Source organism: Ranitomeya variabilis, chromosome 2, assembly GCF_051348905.1.
Source record: "Ranitomeya variabilis isolate aRanVar5 chromosome 2, aRanVar5.hap1, whole genome shotgun sequence".
Taxonomy (NCBI): domain Eukaryota; kingdom Metazoa; phylum Chordata; class Amphibia; order Anura; family Dendrobatidae; genus Ranitomeya; species Ranitomeya variabilis.
Window position 1 is genome coordinate 754,062,296 of NC_135233.1, and position 20,763 is coordinate 754,083,058.

At 44.6% G+C, this 20,763-nt stretch overlaps 1 protein-coding gene across 1 annotated transcript in view; it reads left to right on the forward strand.

Annotated features, from left to right (window-relative positions):
- Positions 1–277: 277 nt before the first annotated feature.
- Positions 278–20,763, forward strand: part of CCNC (cyclin C) — an 84,131-nt gene continuing 63,645 nt past the window's right edge. Inside the window, exon 1 of the mRNA XM_077289667.1 lies at positions 278–530. Coding sequence (XP_077145782.1) covers positions 499–530 — 32 coding nt within the window. The 5' untranslated portion in view covers positions 278–498. The remainder of the gene's footprint in view (positions 531–20,763) is intronic.

A 20,763-nucleotide genomic window follows, 5' to 3' on the forward strand; every position in this document is an offset into this window, starting at 1 on the left:
ACGTACAGCTCCACATATTTTACAGGTAGAAATGGGCCCTCCACATCCTGGGCCCCTGGACGGCTACCCAGGCTGCACTACGCTATGTCCGCCCCGTGACATTAGTAAATTTATCTGGAATTATAATGTCATCACTTGTTATTAAAAGTTTCACAGAATTTTAGTTGCAGGATTTTAAAAGTTTGAAAAAAAAACCTAATAACGGATTGGAAACAACAGAAGTGCTCCGTCCCCACAGAGGCTGAAGCTGGTGAGCACCGCGGCAGGAGAGCACAGTGCCGCTACCCCAGCAGCTTTAGCATAGGCCAGAGGAGTGGCAGGGAGCTGCTTCCATCGGTTCCAGGCGCCGCTGTTTCCGGACGGACGTGTTTGCAGGTTGCGCGCCGGCTCTCTTCCTGGAGTCATTGCCGCAGCTCGGCGCACATAGCGGCGGGTCCCAGCTCGCGGTGACGTCACTCTGCGCTCAGTGTTATTATTGCTCCCGGGGCGGCGGCGCTCATGGCGGGGAACTTCTGGCAGAGCTCTCACTAGTAAGTGGCCGGCGGGGAGCCCGGGCCTCCGGGAGAGCAGGGCTGGGGTTGTCCTTCTCTCCAGACCTGTTAGTGTCCGGGCTGTGGAGTGTGCGGGGGTCTCGTCCTCGGGGTGAGGGGCGGGCTGTGGTTTTCTTGGCCATTTCACTTTCAGAGCCTTTATTCCATTTTCGGGCAGGTGACCTGATGGTACTCAGCGCTTCCGCCATTTGTTTACACCGAGAGGAGGAGGAATACTGAGCTGTCAGAGTTGTGTTCTCAGCCCCGATCTCTTGTGTGCTTCACATACCCTATGGGAGACTTGGCACAGTTTCCATCTGAGCTAGTATTTCCCTACATGGGCTCCATAATACAAACAGAAGTCTGAAAATAATGGCAGTCAAGGACTTGTTGCATGTCAGATACCAGCAGTCGCTTACTGACCCCATTGACTATATTGGGGTCTTTAGGTCTCCCGTCATGATGTACTGCATTTTACTGGAACAGGTGGAGCTGATTGCTGCATTAGGGTTTGTTCCGGTAAGTTACAGAATCTGAAAAGAAGCCTCCAATGCAGATGAGAATAACGGCTTATTAGAGAGGCTCACGTATAGATCCCTGATACGTTCTTTAACCCCTTCATGACCCAGCCTATTTTGGCCTTAATGACCTTGCCATTTTTTGCAATTCTGACCAGTGTCCCTTTATGAGGTAATAACTCAGGAACGCTTCAACGGATCCTAGCGGTTCTGAGATTGTTTTTTCGTGACATATTGGGCTTCATGTTAGTGGTAAATTTAGGTCGATAATTTCTGAGTTTATTTGTGAAAAAAACGGAAATTTAGCGAAAATTTTGAAAATTTCGCAATTTTCACATTTTGAATTTTTATTCTGTTAAACCAGAGAGTTATGTGACACAAAATAGTTAATAAATAACATTTCCCACATGTCTACTTTACATCAGCACAATTTTGGAAATAATTTTTTTTTTTGCTAGGAAGTTATAAGGGTTAAAATTTGACCAGTGATTTCTCATTTTTACAACAAAATTTACAAAACCATTTTTTTTAGGGACCACCTCACATTTGAAGTCAGTTTCAGGGTTCTATATGGCCGAAAATACCCAAAAGTGACACCATTCTAAAAACTGCACCCCTCAAGGTGCTCAAAACCACATTCAAGAAGTTTATTAACCCTTCAGGTGTTTCACAACAGCAGAAGCAACATGGAAGGAAAAAGTGAACATTTAACTTTTTAGTCACAAAAATGATCTTTTAGCAACAATTTTTTTATTTTCCCAAGGGTAAAAGGAGAAACTGGACCACAAAAGTTGTTGTCCAATTTGTCCTGAGTACGTTGATACCTCATATGTGGGGGTAAACCACTGTTTGTGGGCACGGCAGGGCTCGGAAGCGAAGGAGCGCCATTTGAATTTTTCAATGAAAAATTGGCTCCAATCTTTAGCGGACACCATGTCGCGTTTGGAGAGCCCCCGTGTGCCTAAACATTGGAGCTCCCCCACAAGTGACCCCATTTTGGAAACTAGACGCCCCAAGGAACTTATCTAGATGCATAGTGAGCACTTTAATCCCCCAGGTGCTTCACAAATTGATCCGTAAAAATGAAAAAGTACTTTTTTTTCAAAAAAAAATTTTTTTGCCTCAATTTTTTCATTTTCACATGGGCAACAGGATAAAATGGATCCTAAAATCTGTTGGGCAATTTCTCCTGAGTACGCCGATACCTCATATGTGGGGGTAAACCACTGTTTGGGTGCACGGCAAGGCTCGGAAGGGAAGGCGCGCCATTTGACTTTTTGAATGAAAAATTATCTCCATAGTTAGCGGACACCATGTCGCGTTTGGAGAGACCCTGTGTGCCTAAACATTGAAGCTCCCCCACATGTGACCCCATTTTGGAAACTAGACCCCCCAAGGAACTTATCTAGATGCATAGTGAGCACTTTAAACTCTCAGGTGCTTCACAAATTGATCCGTAAAAAATGAAAAAGTACTTTTTTTTCACAAAAATTTTTTTAGCCTCAATTTTTTCATTTTCACATGGGCAACAGGATAAAATGGATCCTAAAATTTGTTGGGCAATTTCTCTTGAGTACGCCAATACCTCATATGTGGGGGTAAACCACTGTTTGGGTGCAAGGCTTGGAAGGGAAGGCGCGCCATTTGACTTTTTCAATGGAAAATTAGCTCCAATCGATAGTGGACACCATGTTGCGTTCGGAGAGCCCCTGTGTGCCTAAACATTAGAGCTCCCCTACAAGTGACCCCATTTTGGAAACTAGACCCCCCAAGGAACTAATCTAGATGTATAGTGAGCACGATCAACCCCCAAGTGCTTCACAGAAGTTTACAACGCAGAGCCGTGAAAATAAAAAAATATTTTTTCTTTCCTCAAAAAAGATGTTTTAGCAAGCAATTGTTTATTTTCACAAGGGTAACAGGAGAAATTGGACCCCAAATGTTGTTGCCCAGTTTGTTGTGAGTACGCTGGTACCCCATATGTGGGGGTAAACCACTGTTTGGGCGCACGTCAGGGCTCGGAAGGGAAGTAGTGACATTTGAAATGCAGACTTTGATGGAATGGTCTGCGGGCGTCACGTTGCATTTGCAGAGCCCCTGATGTGCCTAAACAGTAGAAACACCCCACAAGTGACCCCATTTTGGAAACTAGACCCCAAAAGGATCTTATCTAGATGTGTGGTGAGCACTTTCAACCCCCAAGTGTTTCACATAAGTTTATAACGTAGAGCCGTGAAAATAAAAAATAATTGTTCTTTCCTCAAAAATTATGTTTTAGCAAGTAATTTTTTATTTTTGCAAGGGTAACAGGAGAAAATGGACCCCAATAGTTGTTGCCCAGTTTGTCCTGAGTACGCTGGTATCCCATATGTGGGGGTAAACCACTGTTTGGGCGCACGTCGGGGCTTGGAAGGGAGGGCGCACCATTTGACTTTTTGAACGCAAGATTGGCTGGAATCATTGGTGGCGCCATGTTGCGTTTGGAGACCCCTGATGTGCCTAAACAGTGGAAACCCCTCAATTCTAACTTTAACACTAACCCCAACACACCCCTAACCCTAATCCCAACTGTAGCCATAACCCTAATCACAACCCTAACCCCAACACACCTGTTAAGTCCTTCTCAGTCCCTGGCTTACTAGAGGTAGGGATCCGAGTAAAATGACACGCAGCACAAAAGGTTGTGTGATCATATACAGGGGAAGCCCAGGAGCACGTCTGACTCACTGGGCTCTACCCCTCCTTTATATAGAAAAGAGTTATACATTTACAGACATGCGCACAAGCGCTCATATTTCACATCCTTTTACAAAAACAGTCTATACTAGAGATAAGGTACAGCTTCTGGTATGTAGGTAAAAGGTTACAATATCAAGAAGGAATGCGTCCATAAAAGGAAATGTCAACTTTGCTTAAGTTTCCTGATATAAGCCAGATGTCTCAGGAGAAAGACACAATGGATTCTTTCAGTCTGATCTCCACAATTCCCCCCTTTGACATATTCTTTTTTTATTACCACAGGGCCAAAGACAAAGCCTTTATTTTTGGTATTACACATGCACACACTTATATTATTAACCCCTTAACGACCGCCGATACGCCTTTTAACGGCGGCCGCTAAGGGTACTTAAACCACAGCGCCGTTAATTAACGGCGCTGTGGAAAAAGTGAATAGCGCCCCCCAGAGTCGGATTTTCTCTGGGGTCTCGGTTGCCGAGGGTAGCCGAGACCCCAGAGAACATGATTCGGGGGGTTTTTACCGACCCCCGAGTTGCGATCGCCGGTAATTAACCGTTTACCGGCGGTCGCAACAAAAAAAAAAAAAACGCGATTTGCCGTTTAATTTCTCTGTCCTCCGATGTGATCGCACATCGGAGGACAGAGAAATGTGGTCCCCGATGGCCCCCAATAGCCCCCCAATACTTACCTACCTCCCCCGGTGCTCCTCGTGTCTCCCCATGGGCGCCGCCATCTTTTTTCCGGGAAAAAATGGCGGGCGCACGCGCAGTGCGCCCGCCGCCCGGCACCCGGATGTTCTTTGGGGTCTCGGCTGCCGGGGGTAGCCGAGACCCCAAAGAACATGATCGGGGTCGATTTGCACCGACCCCTGCTTTGCGATCGCCGGTAATTAACAGTTTACCGGCGACCGCAAAAAAAAAAAAAAAAAAAAAAAGCGATCAGTTATTTCTCTGTCCTCTGATGTGATCGCACATCAGAGGACAGAGAAATAGGGTCCCCGAATCCCCCTATCATACTCACCCGGGGTCCCTGGGTCCTCTTCTGTCTTCTCCTGCCAGCCGGCTTTTTCATCATGGCGGGCGCATGCGCAGTGCGCCCGCCATCTGCTGCCATCTGCCGGCCGGCAGGAGAAGACAAGTTGGGGCTAAAATTAGGGTTAGGGTTAGGGTTAGGGTTAGGGTTAGGGTTGGGGCTAAATTTAGGGTTAGGGCTAGGGTTAGGGTTAGGCTACTTTCACACTAGCGTTTTTTGGCTTCCGTCGCAATGCGTCGTTGGAGAAAAAACGCATCCTGCAAAAGTGCTTGCAGGATGCGTTTTTTCTCCATTGGCTTGCATTAGCGACGCATTGCGACGGATTGCCACATGTCGCATCCGTCGTGCGACGGATGCGTCGTGCTTCGGCGGACCGTCGACACAAAAAAAACTACATGTAACTTTTTTGTGCGACGTGTCCCACATATTTCAGTGCCACCTGCCACGTATTTAAGTGACACGTGCCACGTATCAAAGTGCCACGTGCCACATATTTCAGTGCCACGTATCAAAGTGCCACGTGCCACGTATCAAAGTGCCACGTGCCACGTATCAAAGTGCCACGTGCCACGTATCAAAGTGCCACGTGCCACGTATCAAAGTGCCACGTGCCACGTATCAAAGTGCCACGTGCCACGTATCAAAGTGCCACGTGCCACGTATCAAAGTGCCACGTGCCACGTATCAAAGTGCCACGTGCCACATATTTCAGTGCCACGTGCCACGTATCAAAGTGCCACGTGCCACGTATCAAAGTGCCACGTGCCACATCTTTCAGTGCCACGTGCCACGTATTTAAGTGACACGTGCCACGTATCAAAGTGCCACGTGCCACATATTTCAGTGCCACGTATCAAAGTGCCACGTGCCACAGTGCCACGTGCCACGTATCAAAGTGCCACGTGCCACGTATCAAAGTGCCACGTATTTCAGTGCCACGTATTTAAGTGACACGTATCACGTATAAGTGCCACGTGTCACGTATTTAATTTCCACATATTTAAGTGCCACGTATCAAGATTTTCCATGGAGAACAGACACATCCAGAGATATGTCTGCTCTCCACGGCTGCAGCAACACACTGACAGGAGCCATAGTTCCTGTCGGTGTGTCACTGCGCATGCGCGAGCGAGTTTACCGGCGGTCATTGACCCCGGCACTCTCGCTTAACGGCAGTGCTGCGTGGGAAAGTTCAACGCAGCTGTACTGCTGTTAACCGAGACGCCGGAGTCATTGAACTCCGGAACAGTACGCGATACACTGCTAGGAGCTTCGCTCCTGGCAGTGTATCGCCGGAGAGCAGCCGATCGGCGTGGGACACTCGTTTTATGGATTCTGCGGACAGGGAGTATGAATTTGGTTTATTATTTTTGCATTTTTTCCTGGAGGATCGAGGGCTTCGCCTACAAGTGTGCTGTTGGTGAGTATATACTCTGTGTTATATGTTGTATGTACTGTGTGTCATGTATGTGTATTGTGTGTAGGTGTTTTGTGTAACTTTACAATTGTGCTAAGTCGCCGGACACAGGGACAACTCTCCCATCCTAATACCGGATGGGAGTAGTAGTCCCATACGGCGACTTAGCACAATGGTGGCACTAGCGTCGCATGGGGATGCACACACACGCACACACACGCACACACACACACACAGAAGGACTCCATGCTGCTTCACTGGGGGGCGGGGGCTTCCCTCTTCCTGTCCGACGTCACGTCCGGTCCTGGGTGTCAACCCCTCCGTACAAAGACGCCGACACCCAGGACAAAGGCGCTGTGTGTGGAAGGTAATATGGGGCCCTAGGGGGATACGCAGACACGCCGCTGCGTAAAGAATTGACATGTCAATTCTTTTTACGCCGGCGTGTTTGCAGACAAAAGCGCCGCGTTTTTTTGCGGTGTGTCTGAACGGCAAAGTGAATTTCTCATTCACTTTGCCGGCAGACGAAAATGACATTGCGCATTTTTGAAAAGCGCCCGCAAAATAGCGCTCAAAAATGCGCTATGTCTGAAAGTAGCCTAAGGCTTCTTTCACACTTGCGTCGGTACGGGGCGGTCGCAATGCGTCGGCCCGATGTACCGACGCACGTTGTGAAAATTGTGCACAACGTGGGCAGCGGATGCAGTTTTTCAACGCATCCGCTGCCCAGTCTATGTCCTGGGGAGGAGGGGGCAGAGTTACGGCCACGCATCCGCGGAAATGGCGGACGCGACGTACAAAAAAAAGGTTACATTGAACTTTTTTTGTGACGACGGGGGCTAAAGTTATGGTTAGGGTTGGGGCTAAAGTTAGGGTTGGGGCTAAAGTTAGGGTTAGAGTTGGGATTAGGGTTAGGGTTTGGATTAGGGTTGGGATTAGTGTTACGTTTGGGATTAGGGTTGGGATTAGGGTTAGGATTAGGGTTAGGGGTGTGTTGGATTTAGGGTTTTGATTAGGGTTATGGTTAGGGTTGAGATTAGGGCTGTTTTGGGGTTAGGGTTGTGATTATCGTTAGGGTTGTGATTAGGATTATGGATCGGGTTGAGATTAGGGTTAGGGCTGTGTTGGGGTTAGGGTTGGAGTTAGAATTGGGGGGTTTCCACTGTTTAGGTACATCAGGGGGTCTCCAAACACGACAGCCAATTTTGCGCTAAAAAAGTCAAATGGTACTCCCTCCCTTCTGAGCTCTGCCGTGCGCCCAAACAGTGGTTTACCCCCACATATGGGGCATCAGCGTACTCGGGATAAATTGGACAACAACTTTTGGGGTCCAATTTCTCCTGTTACCCTTGTGAAAATAAAAACTTGGGGGCTAAAAATCTTTTTTGTTGGAAAAAAATATATTTTTTTATTTTCACTACTCTGCATTATAAATTTCTGTGAAGCACTTGAGCTTTCAAAGTTCTCACCACATATCTAGATAAGTTCCTTAGGGGGTCTAGTTTCCAAAATTTGGTCACTTGTTGGGGGTTTCTACTGTTTAGGTACATTAGGGGTCTGCAAAGGCAACATAACGCCCGCAGACAATTCTATCAAAGTCTGCATTCCAAAATGGCACTCCTTCCCTTCCGAGCTCTGCCATGCGCCCAAACAGTGGTTTACCCCCACATATGGGGTACCAGCATACTCAGGACAAATTGGACAACAACTTTTGGGGTCCAATTTCTCTTGTTACCCTTGTGAAAATAAAAACTTGGGGGCTAAAAAATCTTTATTGTTAAAAAATATATATTTTTTATTTTCACGACTCTGCATTATAAACTTCTGTGATGCACTTGGGCATTCAAAGTTCTCACTACACATCTAGATAAGTTCCATGGGGGGTCTAGTTTCCAAAATGGGGTCACTTTTGGGGGGTTTCTGCTGTTTAGGCACATCAGGGGCTCTCCAAACGCGACATGGCGTCCGATCTCAATTCCAGTCAATTTTGCATTGAAAAGTCAAATGGCGCTCCTTTGCTTCCGAGCTCAGCCATGCGCCCAAACAGTGGTTTACCCCCACATATGGGGTGTCGGCGTACTCAAGACAAATTGTACAACAGCTTCTGGGGTCCATTTTCTCCTGTTACCCTTGGTAAAATAAAAATTTGGAGGCAAAAAGATCATTTTTGTAGAAAAAATGCGATTTTTTTATTTTCACGGCTCTACGTTATAAACTTCTGTGAAGCACCTGGGGGTTTAAAGTGCTCACCACACATCTAGATAAGTTCCTTAAGGGGTCTAGTTTCCAAAATGGTGTCATATGTGGGGGGTCTCTACTGTTTAGGCACATCAGCGGCTCTCCAAACGTGACATGGCGTCCGATCTCAATTCCAGCCAATTCTACATTGAAAAAGTAAAACGACACTCCTTCTCTTCCAAGCTCTGCGGTGCGCCCAAACAGTGGTTTACCCCCATATATGGGGTATCGACGTACTCAGGAGAAATTGCACAACAACTTTTGTGGTCTAATTTCTCCTGTTACCCTTGTGAAAATAAAAATTTGGGGGCAAAAAGATCATTTTTGTAGATAAAATGAGATTTTTTATTTTCACGGCTCTACGTTATAAACTTCTGTGAAGCACTTGGGGGTTCAAAGTGCTCACCACACATCTAGATAAGTTCCTTGGGGGGTCTAGTTTCCAAAATGGTATCACTTGTGGGGGGTTTCCACTGTTTAGGCCAGGGTGGAATGATTTAAATCACGCCGATTTAAATCATGATTTAAATCACGATTTAAATCAAAAGATTTTTTTCTATTTAAATCGGATCGATTTAAATCATGATTTTAATCATGATTTAAATCACTGATTTAAATCAAAAGGTTTTTTTAATATAAATCACGATTAAAATGAGAAGTGAGAGCAGTGCGCATGTGCGCCCATAGTTACACGGACGAAACTAGGGGCAACGATCTAACGCCAGGGTGAGGGGGGGACCCCAAAGTAAGTAAAAATCTTTTTTGTTTTACTATATGGCAATAGGTAGGTGTTTAAAAGCAGCATGTCTTAATTGTATAAACTATTAATAGCCTCCACATTTTGTTCATACTGCCCCTTTAATTCCACACTTCTAGCTTGGTTTCACTTTTGGTTTAGTTTCTTTTTCCATTCAGTTGACATGCCCAAACTTGTTGGATAGTCAGCATCCTACAGAAACCTCTGGAAGAGCATGGCATTGTGAATGTTACACATATACAGCCTTTATTCTACTGAGTTAAACAACTCAGCTTTATCTCATGATGGAAGAACCTTTGGATGGTAAAATATTTTCCTCAAAAAGCAGTTTATTGAAAAAAATCCGATTTAAATCAAAAAAATCCGATTTAAATCAAAAAAATCCGATTTTTTTGATTTTTTTAAAAAAACATTGATTTTTATCCACCCTGGTTTAGGCACATCAGGGACTCTCCAAACGCGACATGGCATCCGATCTCAATTCCAGCCAATTCTGCATTGAAAAAGTCAAACGGTGCTCCTTCACTTCCAAGCTCTGCGGTGCGCCCAAACAGTGGTTTACCTCCACATATGGGGTATCGACGTACTCAGGAGAAATTGCACAACAACTTTTGTGGTCTAATTTCTCCTGTTACCCTTGTGAAAATAAGAATTTGTGGGCGAAAAAATCATTTTTGTGAAAACAAATGCGATTTTTTATTTTCACGGCTCTACGTTATAAACTTCTGTGAAGCACTTGGGGGTTCAAAGTGCTCACCACACATCTAGATAAGTTCCTTGGGGGGTCTAGTTTCCAAAATGGTGTCATTTGTGGGGGGTTTCCACTGTTTAGGCACATTAGGGGCTCTCCAAACGCGACATGGCGTCCGATCTCAATTCCAGCCAATTCTGCATTGAAACAGTCAAACGGTGCTCCTTCACTTCCAAGCTCTGCGGTGCGCCCAAACAGTGGTTTACCTCCACATATGGGGTATTGGCGTACTCAGGAAAAATTGCACAACAAAATTTGTGGTTAAATTTCTGTTTTTACACTTGTGAAAATTAAAAAAAATGGTTCTGAAGTAAAATGTTTGCAAAAAAAAGTAAAATGTTAATTTTTTTCTTCCACATTGTTTTAGTTCCTGTGAAGTACGTAAAGGGTTAATAAACTTCTTGAATGTGGTTTTGAGCAGCTTGAGGGGTGCAGTTTTTAGAATGGTGTCACACTTGGTTATTTTCTATCATATAGACCCCTCAAAATCACTTCAAAGGTGATGTGGTCCCTAAAAAAAAACATGGTGTTGTAAAAATGAGAAATTGCTGGTCAACTTTTAACCCTTATAACTCCCTAACAAAAAAAAAATTGTTTCCAAAATTGTGCTGATGTAAAGTAGACATGTGAGAAATGTTATTTATTAACTATTTTTTGTGACATATCTCTCTGATTTAAGGGCATAAAAATACAAAGTTTGAAAATTGCAAAATTTTAAAAATTTTCGCCATATTTCCATTTTTTTCATAAATAATCGCAAGTAATATCGAAGAAATGTTACCACTAACTTGAAGTACAACATGTCACGAAAAAACAATCTCAGAATCAGCGGGATCCGATAAAGCGTTCCAGAGTTATAACCTCATAAAGTGACACTGGTCAGAATTGTAAAAATTGGCTCGGTCATTAAGTACCAAATTGGCTCTGTCACTAAGGGGTTAATAAGAGAATAAAATCTAGTATTAATTCTTCTATCGCAAATTATTTTCTTCTTTAGCAGTATACTAAAATATAAAAACAAAAATTAGTACGGTAATATTAATTAGAATCACTAGAGGATAATAAAAGAAAAAAATTTATACTCTTGCATCTATTACACAAAGTTTATCTGTGCATACTGAGATACCCTTGAGCACAATCTGGAATAGTACGTATATGACTACAATAATCATAACTATATGTATTATGCTCTGCATAATCCCAGCAACCCACCCACCGATTCCTCTGAACCAGTTGGCTGGGTTAAGAAAAGAAAAGGTATCTGACCACCAGCTATCCTTATTCTGGTCATTATCTTTGTCATACTGATCTCTGAGTCGTTGTACGTCCTTTAATTTAAATGTCATACTCATAGTACTATTCGGGTCTATATAATGACAGCAGGTGGGTCCGATGATTTGACACATACCCCCTTGTGAGGCAGTTAGGTAATCCAATACCAGGGTATGTTGGTTGACGACTATTATAAGCTGATTCTGTACAGCTATACTAGTGTTTAGTATATCCAATATATCCCAGATCTGATCATCTAAATAATCCGTGGCTCTAACTAATTTATCCCACATTTGTGTTAACATAGGATAAATAAAAATGGTACTAGCAATTTTGTTAGGAATTCCCATTTGTACTATATGTGGCCTCCCCGAGGGACGTGGTGAGTTATCTGCAGCTCTTTTATATAGTGTGTGCTTGGGCACGGCTTGCATATTCACTTGTTTATTTGAAATTATGAATGTAGCTGGGGTTAGGCGTCCTAATGTACAAGTACCCTTTATACCTACGGGAAGCCATTTATATGCTCCTTCTCCGCATATCCAAAATGTACCTTCAGGCAGATCCCATAGAGCTGAGTGCTGCAATACCAATCTGTGAGCCAAATCCACAAATCTAGATACATCCTGAAGCATACACCAAGAGGGTTTTTGTCCCAAGGGGCTACAGTACCCGGCTGCGGGATTTCCACATACAGGCATTCCATTGACATACTCATCAGATTCATTACAAACCAGGTTCCCCGGTTTGCTTGTACAATCGCTTGCATTACCTTGAGGGAACAACTCAGAATGTTCCCAATTTCTATTGTGTATGTATCTTTCCAATACTACAGGTTTGAAAGCATCAGAGGGATCGGCGGTTGTACTGAAACTGAGCTGTAGATTTTCTGTGGGGACCTGTCCTAAATTAGTTAATCCAGTCTTATTCCTAGGTACCCAGGCCCCACCCTTATAGGCCAAATATTGTAGATGTGTACCAGTCCCTGAGAGATTACCCTGCCACCAAGGAAATTCTACCCATCCCACAATTGGTATGGCGATTGTAGTATTCCACAGCCTAGCATTACCAGTTTGGTTGTTGGCCAGGTTGTCTGAACAATTAGGCCAAGCGAATATTTCTTCTGCTGATACGGGAACTGCTAGAAAAGGTATACTTGTGGCTGATACCGGTGAATGGGTACAGATCCAACAATCTGTCAGGGTTTGTGTATTGTTTAACAAGTCATGCACTAATTTTTTATGATGTTGTACGAATCTATTGTTCAAAGGGGCTAGAGAATTCAGTCTATCCCATGCCTCCGTTGAGGTTATCATTATTAACATCAATATCATGAGTTTATACTGTTTTTTTTGCAATGGCTTGCATGTATCCATGATGCCTTTCCTTCAAGCTTGACTGATGTAGGTGTTGTCAACAGGACTTGGAAGGGTCCGTCAAACCTTGGTTCTAGAGCCTTTCTGGTGTGTCTTTTTACATAGACTTGATCACCTGGTTCCAACTTGTGACTTCCTTCTGTGTTGTCAGGATCTGGAAGGGAAGCAAAAACTTGTGCATTCACCTTAGTTAATTGTTTCTGAAGATTTTGCACATAAGAAGTCAATGACTCAATATTTAACACAAGTTGCTGTGGAAAATAACATCCTAAATTGGCAGTCCTGCCAAACAAAATTTCATATGGAGACAGTTTAGTCTTACCCCTTGGGGTATTGCGTATTGAGTAAAGGGCCAGTGGAAGGCATTCTGTCCAAGGCTTTCCTGTTTCAGCCATGGCTTTCTGTATTTTTAATTTTAAAGTTCCATTCATGCGTTCCACCTTACCAGAACTTTGAGGATGGTACGGAGTGTGTAACTGACTTTCAACACCCAACATTTTCAGTACATTTTGAAATATTTCTCCAGTGAAATGAGTACCCCTATCTGACTCGATCACTTCAGGGAGACCGTAACGGGGTATCAGTTCGGCAACTAGCTTTACAGCAGTGTTTTTAGCTGAAGCCTTCCGAACTGGATAGGCCTCTGGCCACCCTGAGAACATGTCCACACACACCAACACATACTCATACCCATTACTTTTTGGCAGCTGGATAAAGTCTATTTGTAATCGCTGAAACGGATAGAGAGGTCGGACGTGGTGCTTCATAGGGGTCTTTGTTGTCTGTCCGGGATTATGTGCCAGGCATATAACGCATGCAGCACAATAGTCTCTTGCGTAGTTGCCAAAACCTGGAGCCAACCAGACTTGCTTTGCCAGTAGTGTCATTGCATTTGCAGACACATGAGTAGGGTGGTGTAGTCCACCAACTACAATCGGGTACCAGGCTCTAGGTAGACATATTAGTCCATCTTTCTTCCAAATTCCCGCTTGTTCTTCTGCCCCTTCCTTTTTCCACCTGTCCCTCTCCTCTTCTCCTGCATCTTCCTGTGCTTGTCTCAGTCTATCTTCAGTATTTTCTGTGAGGTTTACAGTATGAACCTGTTGTAAGGGTTTGACTGCTGCTGCTTTATCAGCCCTATCATTTCCCCTAGATTCCCTAGTGTCGAGTCTCACATGTGCAGCTACCTTAATTACTGCTACTTCTTTTGTTTCTTGTGCAGCCTCTAAGATCTGTTTGATCAAAGAAGCATGTTTTACAGGTTGTCCTGACGCTGTCATGTAACCTCTAGCTCTCCAGATTACTCCAAAGTCAAACACAATACCATGTGCATACCTAGAATCAGTGTATATATTAGCTGTCTGATTCTCAGCTATTTTTAGCGCTTCGATCAATGCTGTTAGTTCTGCTTCTTGTGCAGACTGTTTTGGTGGAAGTGGTTCTGCTTTGAGAGTTTCAGATTCTGACACAACTGCATACCCTGTATGGAAGTTACCTGTGTCATCTGCAAACCTACTACCGTCTATAAACAGCTCTAAATCTGGATTTTGAAGTGGTGTTTCGGATACATTGGGTAAGCCTGCCGTTTCTTGTAAAATGAGCTCTGTACAATCATGTGTGTCTGTAGGGAAAAAATTTGCGTGTGGATCAGTGTCCTTATTCCCCCCTTCAGACTCGAGAGGTAGCAGTGTAGCTAAATTAAGAGTCTGAAGCCTTGCAAATGTGATAGTAGAGGGGAGCAGCAAAGAACACTGTAGCCGCAAATGTCTGGCCATGGAAATGTGTTTTGGTTGGACCTGGTTTAATATCCCATAAACATCATGCGTAGTTTGAACTGTGAGTGGATACTCTAGGACAATTTCTGATGCTTTGTCTAACAATAGTGAGACAGCAACAACTACACGTACACAGGTTGGCGCTGCTCTAGCTACGGGATCTAACCTTGCTGAAAGATATGCAATTGGTCTTTGTTTCCCTGCATGCTTCTGGGTAAGAACTCCTGTAGCATGGGAATCAACTTCTGCAGCCATAAGCTGAAATGGTTTTGTGTAGTCTGGTAGCCCTAACGCTGGAGCTGAAACAAGGGCATCTTTTAATTGTTGGAACGAAATCTGACCTTCTTTTGTCAACAAATAAGGTTCACTTTTTACACAGTCATACAGTGGTTGCATTAGTTGACTGGCATGTATAATCCATTGTCTACAATGAGACACTATTCCTAAAAATGCTCGTAGCTGTTTATGATTTCTAGGCTCATTCATCTGTTTTATTGCTTCAGTTCTTTGAGGTGTAAGATGCTTTTTACCTTGAGAAATGCAATGACCTAGAAAGACCACTTTGGTCTGACAAACTTGTAGCTTTTGTCTATTCACTTTACACCCTTCTTTTTCTAGAAAACATAGTAAACTTACAGTGGACCTTTCTGCGGTTTCTAGATCTGGGCAGCAAAGTAGTATGTCATCCACATACTGTAAAATTACTACCTGTGGTTCGGGTTCAAACCTTTGAAGAACTGTTTGTAGGGCATTTGAATAAAGAGTAGGGGAGTGTATCATTCCCTGTGGAAGGCGTGTCCACGCCAACTGTTTGCCCTTAAATGTAAATGCAAACAAATGCCAACTATCTTGGTGTAAAGGAACCGAGAAAAATGCATTTGAAAGATCTATTACAGTAAACACTTGAGAACTGGCTGGTATCTGTGATAGTAACGTATGAGGATTGGGTACAACTGGGGTGATTGGATCTAGAACTTTGTTTATTTCTCTTAGATCATGTACCATACGATATTTGGGCATAGAACCCTTATCAAGAGTTCTCTTCTTGACTGGATACAGAGGAGTGTTAGCAGGTGATTGTATCTCTACCAAAACTCCTTTCTCTCTATATCCCTCTATCTGTTTTGTAATCGCTAGTTCCTGCTGGGCACTCACAGGGTATTGTCTGAGCTGTGGGAGAACAGTTCCTGGTTGCACAGATAATTTTACAGGAGAAATATGCAATAATCCCACATCAGTGTCACCCTGTGCCCACAGTGTTTCTGGGATCATTGAGAGGTCTAGATCTGTAGTGTACTCTTTTTCTTCAGTATAATCCTCAAAAGCCTGAATTCTGACATATTGTTCTAATGATTCTGCATCATCAGGGATAGTCAGCATAACTGTGCCATCTTCCCTAAAATTGATGTTAGCTTCTAATTTCTTTAGTACATCAGTTCCTAACAGACATGTTGGGGCACCTCTGGCATACAAAAATCTGGATGCAAAACATTTAGGTCCTAATGAGACCTCTAGGGGCACAGTATATGGCAGTGTTCGAATTACCCCATCATAACCCTCAGCAAAAGTTGTTTGTTCTGAAATATCTTCCGGATTCGGAAGAAAATCTTGATTCAAAATTGAGGAAGTTGCACCTGTATCTATCAAAAATGGAATCTCTCTCCCCCCCACATTCACCTGTATCATAGGTCTTCTAGCTGGTAGGGAAGTTTGTAACACATCGAGTCAATCTGAATCTGGTATGGGACCATCTATGATGGTAGATTTCTGCTGGTTGTCCGTTTGGGGAGGGTTATTTCTGGGAACAAATTTGCCTGACTTTATATCTGCCAACTTCTTCCTGCACTCTCTTTGAAAATGACCTGGCTTTTTACAGTAGTGGCAAGGAAAATTGTGTCTCACTCTTCCTCCTGTATTAGCTTGTGCTATTCTAACAGGCTTACGATTCTCTCTCATATCCATGGCTATTCCTAAACATCGTTGTTTCACAATATTTGGTTGTTCAATTGTTCTCCAATCTGGAGTAGAGGATTTAAATTTTTCTCTGATTTTCGGATCTAGCCCCTCTATTAATTGTTTTGTAAAAAGTCTCCTTACTGAAGCATCAGTCAAATCCAATCCTTCATCCCTAAAGCTATTTTCTAGTTCTTGACTATATTCTTCAATACTTTGCCCAAATTTCTGCATAATCACACCTGTAGACCCCCTTTCCCTCTGTTTTCCTCTCATGAAAATTATTAATGCCTCTGTGAACTGGGTACCTGATGCTTCTGTCTGTAAGGCACCCCCTTCTGCCACTGGTCTATTGGGCTGTAGGTGTGTTAATAATTCCTGAAAAAGTCCGGGGGACATTTTCATTCTACATAATTCTTCCCCGTCCGCCCAGACCCCGGCATGAGTCTGCATGATTTGTTGTATGTATTGTGCAAATCGGATAGGATATTGAGTGGGATCAGGCGCATTATGCAGGAGGGACATACCCTCGGCTGGAGACCATGGAAAATACTGTCGGGTCTGATGATATCTAGTTCCCATTACCCCGTCAGCACCAGGTTCCCTAAAGGGTCTTGGTACTACCCTAACAGGGGCAAGTACAGCGCCATATCTAGGTGTACCACAGGCTAGGCAATCATTTCTCCAATCTGGATTTTGTTGTCCACAGTGTGAACATTCCCATCCTCCTACCCCACCAAGATTGGGATACAAGGCTGGAAATTGTTTTCCTCCTTCTGCTCTTCCAGATGGTACAAATGATTGGGCTTTTGGATCTAGGTAAGGTGGCGGGATTATGTCACAACTTTTTCCCTTCCCCATGATCCATTTGGAAGTGTCTGGATCGTACTTCCAATTCTCCTCTTTAGCTGTTTTTGAGACCTCTATCATACAATGTATGATTTCTTCCCACCCATTGTCTTTGATAATTCCACCTCGTTCTTTACTCAGTTTTTCCCATTCTGTACTGAACATAAGTGCTTCTGAAATTCCCAATTTTTCTCTTACCCTTCTAATCTGACTTCTGACTGTCTTTCCACATCTTTCCTGTATGATATCTGCTGCTTCCACTTGTCCTAAGACGGTTTTTGTCTGTTTATTTCCCATTTTTCTTTTTCAATATTAGCTATTTCTACCCCAGGTGACGTTTGGACAATCACTTACTCTATGGTGATGTCTCGTTGCCTTCTCTCCTAGGGAGCTAAAATATTGAAAGGCTTGTCTGCTCCGTTCTTCCTAACGTGCAGAACGTACTTAAGTGCTATTATACACGCAAACAGACCCAGCAACACCATACAGATCACAAAACTTTCTGTGTCAGTTAGCATACTTGTCCCAGGCTCATGAAACCGCGTTCTGGGCTCATTCTATCAAACCTTATCCAGAAATGAAGGAGGTTAAGCACTTAATGAGAGTCAAGCATGGGCGGAGGTCTCCCAGAAGGACGCAACCACATGACCCAGTTAGGCTGACTTCCGTGTATAAGGCTTATACCCCAACTATTTCGGCTTATTTTTCTACGCACTTTTGCTCTTCTTTCACAACATACCACAACCTTCACACTGTTCACACACTGCCAGGGACAGGACTCATAAATCTATACAATATGGTAACCCGAGTTTTATAGGTATCTACTCACTACTAGACTAACCCAGCGTGACATGGCTCATAGAGATCTTTCGGATAATACAGGGCAGATAAAAGAGAACTAATAATGTCTCTTACCTGGCCAGGTTTTTCAGTTCATTTGCCGTCCATTATCCCAGATCTCCGTTGTCCGTATCCGCAGGTAAATCTCGAGCAAATACTCTCACCTCGGGTCCCTGTTCGGGCGCCAAAGAAATGTTAAGTCCTTCTCAGTCCCTGGCTTACTAGAGGTAGGGATCCGAGTAAAATGACACGCAGCACAAAAGGTTGTGTGATCATATACAGGGGAAGCCCAGGAGCACGTCTGACTCACTGGGCTCTACCCCTCCTTTATATAGAAAAGAGTTATACATTTACAGACATGCGCACAAGCGCTCATATTTCACATCCTTTTACAAAAACAGTCTATACTAGAGATAAGGTACAGCTTCTGGTATGTAGGTAAAAGGTTACAATATCAAGAAGGAATGCGTCCATAAAAGGAAATGTCAACTTTGCTTAAGTTTCCTGATATAAGCCAGATGTCTCAGGAGAAAGACACAATGGATTCTTTCAGTCTGATCTCCACACACCCCTAACCACAACCCTAACCCCAACACACCCGTAACCCTAAATCCAACCCTAATCCTAACCCTAATCCCAACCCTACCCACAACTGTAACCCCAACACAACCCTAACCCTATCCTTAACCCTAACCACAAGCCTAATCTTAATCCTATTTCCAACCCTAGCCCTAATTCCAACCCTAAGGGTACCGTCTCACATAACGATTTACCAACGATCACGACCAGCGATACGACCTGGCCGTGATCGTTGGAAAGTCATTGTGTGGTCGCTGGGGAGCTGTCACACAGACCGCTCTCCAGCGACCAACGATGCCAAGGTCCCGGGTAACCAGGGTAAACATCGGGTTACTAAGCGCAGGGCCGCGCTTAGTAACCCGATGTTTACCGTGGTTACCAGCGTAAAAGTAAAAAAAAAAAACGTACATACTCACATTTTGGTGTCCTTCAGGTCCCTTGCCGTCTGCTTCCCGCTCTGACTGAGCGCCGCCGCACAGTGAGAGCACAGCACAGCGGTGACGTCACCGCTGCGCTCTGCTCTCACTTTCCGGCCGGCAGACAGTCAGAGCGGGAAGCAGACGGCAAGGGACCTGAAGGACACCGAAATGTGAGTATGTACGTTTTTTGGTTTTTTTTACTTTTACGCTGGTAACCACGGTAAACATCGAGTTACTAAGCGCGGCCCTGCGCTTAGTAACCCGATGTTTACCCTTGTTACAAGTGAACGCATCGCTGGATAGCTGTCACACACAACGATCCAGCGATGACAGCGGGAGATCCAGCGACGAAAGAAAGTTCCAAACGATCTGCTACGACGTACGATTCTCAGCAGGGTCCCTGATCGCTGCTGCGTGTCAGACACAGCGATATCGTATGGATATCCCTGGAACGTCACAGATCGTACCGTCGTAGCGATCAAAGTGCCACTGTGAGACGGTACCCTAACTCTAATTCCAACCCTAACCCTAAGGCTATGTGCCCACTTTGCGGATTCGTGTGAGATTTTTCCGCACCATTTTTGAAAAATCCGCAGGTAAAAGGCACTGCGTTTTACCTACGGATTTACAGCGGATTTCCAGTGTTTTTTTTGTGCGGATTTCACCTGCGGATTCCTATTGAGGAACAGGTGTAAAACGCTGCGGAATCCGCACAAAATTGACATGCTGCGGAAAATACACAGCGTTTCCGCACGGTATTTTCCGCACCATGGGCACAGCAGATTTGGTTTTCCATAGGTGTACATGGTACTGTAAACCTGATGGAAAACTGTTACGAATTCGCAGCGGCCAATCCGCTGCGGATCCGCTGCGGATCCGCGGCCGATCCGCTGCGGATCCGCGGCAATCCGTTGCGGATTCGCAGCCAAATCCGCACTGTGTGCACATGCCCTAACCCTACCCCTAACCCTAACCCTACCCCTAATTCTAACCCTAATTCTAACCCTAGTTCTAACCCTAACCCTAGCAGAAAAAAAAAATATATATTTTATTTATTTTTATTATTGTCCCTATGGGGGTGATAAATGGGGGTCATTTACTTTTTTTTATTTTGATCACTGTGATAGGCTATATCGCAGTGATCAAAATACTTCTGAAATGAATCTGCCAGCCGGCAGACTCTGCGGGCGCAGTGCGCATGCGCCCGCCATATTGGAAGATGGCGGCGCCCATGGAGAAGCCGGACGGACATCGGGAGGCCCGGTAAGTATGAAGGGGGGGTGATCGGATCACGGGGGGGGACCGGAGCACAGGGGGGGGGACCGGAGCACAGGGAGGGGGCACCGGAGCACGGGGGGAGCGGACAGGAGAACGGAGGAGCGGACAGAACGAATTAGGGGGGCGGACCGCGCACCGGAGCACTGGGGGGGCGATCGGTGGGGTGGGGTGGGGGCAGATTAGGTTTTCCAGCCATGGCCGATGATATTGCAGCATCGGCCATGGCTGGATTGTAATATTTCACCGTTTTTTGGGGTGAAATATTACAAATCGCTCTGATTGGCAGTTTCACTTTCAACAGCCAATCAGAGCGATCGTAGCCACGGGGGGGTGAAGCCACCCCCCCTGGGCTGAAGCACCACTCCCCCTGTTCCTGGAGATCGGGTGAAATTGGAGTTAACCCTTTCACCCGATCTGCAGGAGCGCGATCCCTCCATGAC